This window comes from Saccopteryx bilineata, chromosome 3, assembly GCF_036850765.1.
Source record: "Saccopteryx bilineata isolate mSacBil1 chromosome 3, mSacBil1_pri_phased_curated, whole genome shotgun sequence".
Taxonomy (NCBI): domain Eukaryota; kingdom Metazoa; phylum Chordata; class Mammalia; order Chiroptera; family Emballonuridae; genus Saccopteryx; species Saccopteryx bilineata.
In genome coordinates this window covers 103,018,309-103,028,195 of record NC_089492.1, presented here as the reverse complement: position 1 = coordinate 103,028,195, position 9,887 = coordinate 103,018,309, and the positions used below count along the sequence as shown (strand labels likewise).

The 9,887-nt window shown below is 38.2% G+C and overlaps 1 protein-coding gene across 1 annotated transcript; it reads right to left on the bottom strand.

The window, feature by feature from the left end:
• Nucleotides 1–1,440: 1,440 nt before the first annotated feature.
• Nucleotides 1,441–9,809, bottom strand: CRIPT (CXXC repeat containing interactor of PDZ3 domain). The gene is made up of 5 exons (XM_066264747.1): nucleotides 9,684–9,809; nucleotides 7,609–7,674; nucleotides 6,460–6,514; nucleotides 2,795–2,898; nucleotides 1,441–2,517 (listed from the first exon to the last, which is right to left on the bottom strand). Exons 1-5 carry the CDS (start codon nucleotides 9,697–9,699, stop codon nucleotides 2,453–2,455), a joined length of 306 nt encoding a protein of 101 aa, XP_066120844.1. The 5' UTR covers nucleotides 9,700–9,809; the 3' UTR covers nucleotides 1,441–2,452.
• Between the last annotated feature and the right edge of the window lie 78 nt (nucleotides 9,810–9,887).

Genomic DNA, 9,887 nt, shown 5'->3' with positions numbered 1-9,887 from the left:
TGTGCCCTGGCCGGGAATCGAACCTGGGTCTCCCGCACGCCAGGCCGACGCTCTACCGCTGAGCCAACCGGCCAGGGCGGACCCCCTGTATTTAAATATTAAATGCAGTCATATTTAAATGTAGTATGAGATTTAAAAAAAAATACCTATTTTATCATTTTTCTGTTTTCTTTAAAACTATACTTGGCCTTAGGGCCCTTGCCAGTTGGCTCATTGGTACTATCAGCCTAGTATGTGGAAGTTCCGGGTTCAATTCCTGGCCAGGGCACATGGCAGAAGTGCCCATTAGCTTCTCCACCCTTCCCTCTCTCCTTCCTTTCTCTCTTCACCTCCCGGAGCCAAGGCTCCATTGGAGCAAAGTTGGCCCAGGTGCTGAGGATGGCTCCATGGTCTCCATCACAGGCGCTAGAATGGCTCTGGTTGCAATGGAGCAAAGCCCCAGATGGGCAGAGCATCACCCCCTGGAGGGCATGCCGGGTGGATCCTGGTCACGCACACATACACACACAACAAATTACACCTGGCCTTAATTCTGTTATCTTAAATGTTTTATGTCTTCTTTTAAAAAATATTTTATGTTCATGTTTTGTTTTGGGATTTTCCTTCTCATCTAATAAACCCTATTAAATGTATGGCAATCATATTATTTCAATGATATGAAGATTTGTAATACTGTATTTATGTTCTGTTCTGAGTGAGGCTTAACACTAATAAAAACCTTCATAGGAAAACCTGAGTCTGGCCTCTGGATCACTTATGGAAGGAGGCTACTCAAAGCATAAATACAAAATGTGAGTTGTAGTTGATTCCAGTTAATATCCAAGAAATGTACCTTTCCCAAAGTTGGCCAACCTGACCTCTAACGTTATTTGGGCCACCTTCTCAGTAACTGAGCCCCATTATGAATCCCTTTTCTTGGTTCTGACTAAAAGTCCCAAATTGATTCAAGCATGAGAAGCCATTTCCTACCTTCACAGATATAGTTATTATAGTTTACATTATCCCTGTGATTTTTCTAGATACTAGTAACAACATATGCCAGAAACACAATTTAAAGAACCTGGCCCTGGCCAGTTGGCTCAGCGGTAGAGCATTGGCCAGCGTGTGGACATCTGGTTTGATTCCCATTCAAGTCAGGGCACACAGGAGAAGCGCCCATCTGCTTCCCCACCACTCTCCCTCTTGCTTTTCTCTCTCTCCTCCATCCTGCAGCCAGGGTGACTGGAGCAAGTTCTCCATGGGCACTGAGGATGGCTCCATGGCCTCGCCTCAGGGTCTAAGAGCTCGCTTACCAGGCAATGGAGCAACACCTCAGATGGGTAGAGCATTGCTCCCTACTGGGCTTGCCGGGTGGATCCCAGTCAGGGTGCATGTGGGAGTCTGTCTCTCTGCCTCCCTTCCTCTCACTGAATAATGAAAAATAATTAAAATAAAAAAACCTTATAAACAGTCAAAACTTTATTTTCCATGATAATTTTAAAATAAAAATGCAATATCTATACTACACATATCATGTTTTCTATTTTACACGTTTAATAGAGGTATTTATACATACTGTACTCAGCCACAGGGGTTTACTGTATTGGTCTTCCCTAGCAGGCTGCAGGTTTCCAAAGCAGAAGTCCTGAATCTCTGAAAGTAGCATAAGAAAATTCTTCCTTTGAATCAAAATGTTCTTTTATTTTGTGTAAGGGGGAGTTAACAAAGTTTCATTTTTACTTCAAAGAGCTTTCCCAAAAGAGTGGTGATTTATTTTCATTATACATCATCACAATAAACACAATCTCCTGGCTTTCATAACAGTGTGCATTCAAGGTCATGAGTGTAACATGTTTTCCTGAAATTCGTGAGTTCAATTGGGTATACTGTGGGGTGTCCCTTGTGTTATTCTCACATGAGTGGTGGTATTAGCACTATGGCTTCAAGAATAAATTTTTAAATATCATTAAATACAACTTGTATTTCATTTGGGTCAAGGCTAGTTTCTAAGAAACCATTCAGCAATAATAGTCTCAGATAGTTAAATTAAATACCCAGATAGTTAAATTAAGGTCTTTAATTAACCAGATAGTTAATAATGGTCTCAGATAGTTAAATTAAGGGACTGATGATTCTAAGAACTAGGCAACCAACAGGGAGTGAGGGGAAAATTATAATTCTGGATGTCAAGTTCTGAGCAAATATCAATAATCTCTTTTTCATTCTTGCAATAACTGCAAGTAGAGGGAGAGGATAATAAGAATTATGTGAATAATGTTAAATAAAAAGTGCATGTAGAACTAGGATAACATTTTTTTCCTGTTCAACAAAATGCTATAAGGCAGACTAGTAACACTGTTAATATTAAGACTTCTGAAAACATGTTATTTTGTAATTTGAACATGATGTATGCCCTGAAAATTTACAACAGAAAGCAAAATCATATAGAAAGCCAGACGCTTCATCAATACACCTAGACAGACGTTTGCTTGTAGTTTTTGGTATCCAAAACCTTTTTTCCACACATTGCACAGATGCCTAAAACAAAAGAAAACATATGAGCATCAAATCATAATACCAACAAATATCTAATTCCAACAGTTTGGCTAATTTAAATTAATCCTGAAGCTAAAAGCATAATTTTACTGCATCAGAAAAGGAAAAAAGAAAATATATACTTTTAATGACAAGTTCTATTTTACTTTAGAAAGAAAGGATTTGACTTTAATAGGATGTATAAAGGCTACTCCTTTTTCTACATTATCCAAATCAGTACCAAATAAAATGTTTAATACAAAAATGCTATTAAACTTACCCTTTTTGTAGGCACAGCCCTGGCAGTAATTAGAACCTGGTTGGTGCACAGAACTTTTACAAATTCTGCAAGTGGAGAACTTATTCTTTCCGTATGGATCAAATCTAGAGATTTTTAAAAAAGAAATAAAAATGTGTAATACCATAGAAACACTCTCAGATAATCTCACTTAAGCAACAGATGGGATTAATCTATGCTCTCCATTCCTCAAGCAAACTCTATACTTGATAGGCAAGCACTCTTCCAGCTGGCTACTCTATACTTGCTTATGGCCAATGTATTTGTCAATCTGTGTGACAGAATTAAATACTATGGAAACTGATAAAATAATGAAATATGGGTACAAAAAGAGTGATTGATTCTATTAAAAACTAAGTAAATGCTTTAGGATGACTAGTTAAGTGTGAACTATTAAAACTGCTATTGATCTAGGTATGGGAAAGACAACTGTTAAAAATTGGGAAAAAGGCCCTGGCCGGTTGGCTCAGTGGTAGAGCGTCGGCCTGGTGTGCAGAAGTCCTGGGTTCGATTCCCGGCCAGGGCACACAGGAGAAGCGCCCATCTGCTTCTCCACCCCTCCCCCTCTCCTTCCTCTCTGCCTCTCTCTTCCCCTCCCGCAGCCGAGGCTCCATTGGAGCAAAGTTGGCCCGGGTGCTGAGGATGGCTCCATGGCCTCTGCCTCAGGCACTAGAATGGCTCTGGTCGCGACAGAGTGACACCCCGGAGGGGCAGAGCATCGCCCCCTGGTGGGCGTGCTGGGTGGATCCCGGTCGGGCGCATGTGGGAGTCTGTCTGACTGTCTCTCCCCGTTTCTAGCTTCAGAGAAATACAAAAAAAAAATTGGGAAAAAATCCTAAATGGCAGCATTTGGCACTTTGCAACTGTCAGTTCTTATTCCACTTTAAAGATACTGGAGATATATAATCTGGTTATGAATTATATGAGGAAAATGAAGAACTCATACTCAAAAGGCTTTGTCTCGATACTAAATGACTAATGAATGTATGTTGAATTATGTGCTTTAATTTAAAATAAAATATGTATATTTTTAAAGATTGCCTACTTTCAATGATGTCTTCAGTTAATTGATCTAATATCTTTGGATAAAAATGACCCTACTATATAAAAATGCCACCTTACAGTGACTTATAGGGAAAATAACTTCAGAGGAAATACTTTCCCTTAAATTGGCAGTAACTTTTTTTAACAATACTCATATACTGAATACGAACCCTCTTTTCTCTTGGGGTAGATAGAGTACAATAGCTCATATTCAAAGGTTAATTTTGTCAAACCCAACAGAATGTTACTTTGCTCCCCACAAGAGAAGATAGGCACTATTTGTTTTTTTCAAAAACTTAATTTGTTTCAACCTGTATGTCTGGAGATTACTTTTTCTTAAAACTGTATTTTATCATTCTAAGATGTACATTTTCATATTTCTGAAATCTTACAACTGGCAGCTTTTTCTTTCTTAAAGTAATGATGCATCTTATAAATTATGGTATTTTGATTCAATGCAATACATTAGTGCACTTTTCAAAGTGACATATTTAAAGACCCCCAACAGTAATAGTTACTTTTTAATGATTGCGGAGTAAATTTGGGAGTAAAAAGGAACTAGAATTATCTAAATTATACAATCTTTAAAAATAAATTATTAAATAACTAAATGGTCTTAGAAGACAGCAATATGTCAGTTAAAATATATAGTATGACACTGCTCATCACTTAAAAGATTAAGTCTATTGTGCTATTTTTGTGCCAGGCACTGGATATAATAAAAGCTTTACTTTTATTATTCCTTCAATCCTTGGGATGATGTTATCAATAGGTATTTATTTCCTCAGCAAATTTATACTGAGTGCTATATACAACATGCCTGTGACTGTTTTAAAACAAGCTGACATTCTACTGAGAGGAGAGGGACAGTAAGTAATGAAACATGCTTTTTAGATAGTTATATGTACTGCAGAGAAAATTCAAACAGGGGACTGTGGCAAACATGAGGAGAAGGAAGAGTTTAGATATTGGTTAGGAACCTTCTCTGAGGAGGTAAAATTTCCACTGAGACCTGAGTAATAATAGGAGCCGACTCTGTAAGGTCTGAGGGGTGAGCTCTGGAAGAAAGGAACAGGAAACACAAACCTCTCCCAGTGGGAGTGGGCTTGGATACCTGACACAGGGGTTGCTATAATAAGTCAGAGAGGTGGGAGGGGTCAGATCATGGGGGGCCTTGTAAGAGCATAGCAGGGGGCTTAGATTTTATTCAACATGAAAAGAAAACCAATGGAGGTTATGAGCAAAGAAGTTACATGTCCTATAGTGGACTGCTCTGGTTACTGTAAGACTTAACTATAGGGAAAAAGAGAGGAAGCAGGGAGATAGAAAGTTAATAAGATACACAAGTAAGAAATAACAGTGGTTTGGAACACGGAAATAGTAGTGAGATGGACAAAGGCAGATGGAATCAGGTTCCATTTGGGTAGCAGAACCAAAGAACTTGCTGATGGGTATGGGAAGTGAGGGTAGGAGAGCACCAGTGAGGAATTCTAGCCTTTAGGCTTACACAACTGGATTGGACAGTGGTGCAATGATGAGAAGACTGAAAGAAAAAGAGGTTACCTGTTAAAGACATCCAATTGGATAAGTCAAGTAGACAGCTGGATGTATGTTTGGAGCTCAGAGAAGTCAGGACTAGAGATATACATTTGGAAATTATTAACAGATACTTTGAATTTAAAGCCATTGGACTAAAGTCAATTTAGTAGAAACTATAAATTTATAAATAGAAAAAAAAAAAGGCTAGGACTGAGTCCAGGGGCACCTGATTGAGAAGGAACAGCCAGTGAGTTGGGAGAAAAGAAGTGTGGTATCCCAGAGCCAAAAGAAGAAAGGGTTCCAAAAATAAAGAGCTGTTAAAGGTTACTAACGAAAGAATAAAGAAGCAGACATCAGTTTTAAAGGTCAGTGTGATTGATCTTGATAAAAGCAGTTTCAGGGGTGTGGTTGGGATAAAGGTTTGACTGGAATGGCTGAAGGAGAGAATGGAACTTAGGCCAGAGAAAGTATCTAGATAAGGTTTTTGAAAACTTCTGCTGTGAAGGGAAGCCAGGAAATGGGTGGCAGCTGGGACGGTTCACGGGGTTTTTAAGACTGGATATAATAAAGCCTGGTGTCAAGAACTGTTTTTAAGGTAGAAGACATTTTAATTGACATTCTAAGATGTAAAAGTAAAGTTCAGAAAAGTAACTGGCTTAACTTGTGTAAGGTCACAGAGCGAGACAGTGACAGAATCTAGATTCAAATTCAGGTCTGACTCCAGAACTTATGCTCTTTCCACTTTCCAAAGTGGTTTACTTTGGTGCCACAGACTGTGGTTTTCTCTGTTGCCTGATTTGCAAGATAATTAAGAAGTAGAAAAAATAAAAGCCATATTTTCTGGTGAAATTAGAAAAAGCAAGTAGGACTAATATCTTCATTGACAGTGAGGAAGAACAGGGTGAAACCAGCAGGCTGTAACAGATAGCTTGGTTTTGCATGCTAGGAATTATGTGTCTTATTATAATAAAATGGCACACACCAAATTCACTTAAGTATGCTTAATAATAAAGAGTAGTAATTTTATATATTACTGCTTTATAGATGTTCCTATACCTACCTACCTTGCTTTTTTTGAGGTCAAAGCTTTATTTTCATTCAGCTTTCTTCCACCACTTTCTATATTGAAACATACATATTTCAGTGAGTTATTTCAACATATTTCACATATAATACATACATATAACATTAAACAGTTAAAAAGCTCACTTTTTGACCTCTTACCAAGAGACTACCTTCTATCAAAATTTTCAAAAATCTTCACTGAATAGCTAGATTCTTAAGACATTACTTAATAGAAAAGTTATTAAAAACAATGACAATTTAGATAAAACACAATCATTTTATTTCTCAGACTCAAAGGAGGACTTTTGGAATGGATCTACATTTAATTTATGCACTGTAAAATCTAGAAACCATTACTGTGGTTTACTTTGGTGCCACAGACCTGAATACAGTGAAAATGTTTTTTTCCTTCCCTTTGACATTTGCACTGTTTTTAATGATTAGGAAGGTGATACTAGGTAGTCTGTAATAAATTATCTAATAGCAAAAAATTGATTAAGAAGGTGGAAACATTTAAATCAGTGGTCCCCAACCTCCGGGCTGCAGACTGGTACTGGTCCGTGGGCCATTTGGTACTGGTCCGCAGAGAAAGAATAAATAACTTTCATTATTTCCATTTTATTTATATTTAAGTCTGAACGATGTTTTATTTTTTTAAAATGACCAGATTCCCTCTGTTACATCCGTCTAAGACTCACTCTTGACACTTGTCTTGGTCACGTGATACATTTATCCGTCCCACCCTAAAGGCCGGTCCGTGAAAATATTTTCTGACATTAAACCGGTCCGTGGCCCAGAAAAGGTTGGGGACTACTGATTTAAATGATTTAAGAATGTAACAATCAATTGAAGAGAGGGGAATCAAATACCAACTGTAATTAAGCTGAATCAAATCAATTACTATATTATTCATTGCTTGAAAATCATTTAATTATTTTACAATCTCCTGCCTACCAAATTAGGAACCTTGATATGTAACTGAGAGAACTAAATAAGATATTAAATTGTTGAGGGATCCATTATAATTTAATGTTTAATAGATGAAATATTTTGTACATATAACATGTCATTTTACAAATAATCTAAAAGTTAAAACATTATTCACAGGAAGTATTTGATCCAACTTCTGTGTTCTAAAAGGAAAATACCTGTGGTATTCCTTGCACCATCTTTCCATGTGTCTGGAGTGATAACAGTACCAAGTTTCTTTTCACCTGTTATAACAAGATAGTAGAAGTGAGGGGAATTTACCTAATAAATACACAATGTTGTGCCTAAAGTTCACAATGATATCAACAGTCATATTATAGTAGGAGCCTATTAATGCTAGGGTCAGGGCCAGTGAACTGAGATATTAACTGTGGGCAATGGATAAACGACTTTGGTAAAATTTGTAGTATAATAGGCTTATACGAGGCTTCCTCTGTATACTTTAAACAAATCTGTTAAGTCTATTCATTCCATAAATGAATCTATAAACCATTTATACCAAGTAAAAAAACAAAACAAAACAAAAAACTATGGTACAAAATACAGAAAAAACCACCCAATGAGGCAGATTAAGTTCTAAATTTCAAGGAGCCTTGTGATTTCTCTAACAGTAGTTCTTAACTTGGGTTTTAGGGGTGGACCTTAGGAGAAATTATTTATATATACAAACTTTTTGTATACAGTATTCCCTTTTTTTCACAGACTCTGATGAGTGTACAGCTTTTTCAGATTTTCAAAGGGTTCAGAGAACCCCCCCCCCCAAGTTAAGACCCATTTAACTAAAATATAAGGTGGCAAATAAAAAGTATAATAATTAAGCCTGACCAGGCAGTGGCGCAGTGGATAGATCATCGAACTGGGATGCAGAGGACCCAGGTTCGAGACCCTGAGGTCGCCAGTTTGAGCGTAGGTTCATCTGGTTTGAGCAAAGCTCACCAGGTTGGACCCAAGGTTGCTGGCTTGAGCAAGGGGTTACTTGGTCTGAAGGCCCACTGTCAAGGCACATATGAGAAAGCAATCAATGGACAACTAAGGTGTTGCAACGAAAAACTGATGGATGCTTCTTATCTCTCTCCGTTCCTGCCTGTCTGTCCCTATCTATCCTTCTCTCTGACTCTTTCTCTCTTGTCTCTGAAAAAAAAAAGTATAATAATTGAGAGCTAAAATAAATAGAAAGCTAACACACTTGAAGAAATTCCACAGAGAAAGAAATAATCTTGGCTAGGGAAATCCAGGAAAGCTCTGTGGGAAAGGTGAAAGAGAGGGTATGTAGCAATGGGACTGTGAGGAAAGAGGATGAAGACAAAGGAGAAAAAGGACACATCTCAAGGAAAGGCATGGAAAACGCAGGGTACACATGAGCATGCAAGATAGTCTGGTATGGCCAAAGCGTGAAAAAGATAAAGGCTAGTGAAAATGAAGTTGGAAAGCTGTGAGGCTTTATTGTGTAGGGTGGTCCTGATGCCAGGCTCTAAATATAAAAACGCAAAAGTATTCTTTGCACACTGAGAATTTATTAAAGTAACTTGTCCGTGGCCATTCTTTTACTTAATATAAGATCTGTGATTCAAACTCATGGGTGTCTGTGTTCAAAGTCGTATCTACTGAGGGTATACAACCAAAATGGATTCTGTTAATTAGACAGTAGTCAGGACACTGGCTTCAGGCTGTCAGATAAAATACAGGATACCCAGTTAAGTTCAAATTTCAGATTCACAATACTTCTTTTTTTGGAGAAAGATTGTTCTAAAAGTGCTTCAGGACAAAGCACTCTTACAGTAGTAATAAGGAGCAGCAAACAGAACCAAGTCACCAATACTTAGTGGGATATACTTATACCAAAAAGTATTCATTGTTTAACTGAAATTCAAATTTAATTAGGCGTTTTTATTTGCTTAAATCTGGCAAATATATGTGACTTTTAAGATCCTTTCCTTGAGGGTCAGTGGGGAGAAGGAGCCAGTCACAAAGCTGTATGGGATGAGACCCAGGATTGGACGGAAACAACACAAATAAACGAAGAGGTGCAAAAACAGAGCCACCTAGAATGCAAAATATTTAGGGCAATATGGTCGTTGGGGATGGGCCGGAATGGTCAAAGGACAGTAGGAGGACAAAAACTAGAACCAAAGACCAGCGGCCGAAGGGAAAAAAAGAAAGGACACAGTTCCCAGGGAACTCCAGTTAGGTTCTCCTACCCTCTCTCTCCTGTCGAAGCGGCACCTTAACTCACATTTTTCGCACACCATCCTTCCGCAAAGGTTCTCTTAGCCGTAGTCGCTGTAGCTGCTTGAAAACATCAACACAACCAGGAAGGATTCCCCTTCCGGGTTATAAAAATCCACTTCCTGCCCCCGGCCCTCCGCCCCGCCTATTCTACACCTGGAAAACCGAGGGAGGAATAAACACCAGTGGGAAGGCGGGGCTGTTTCCTTTG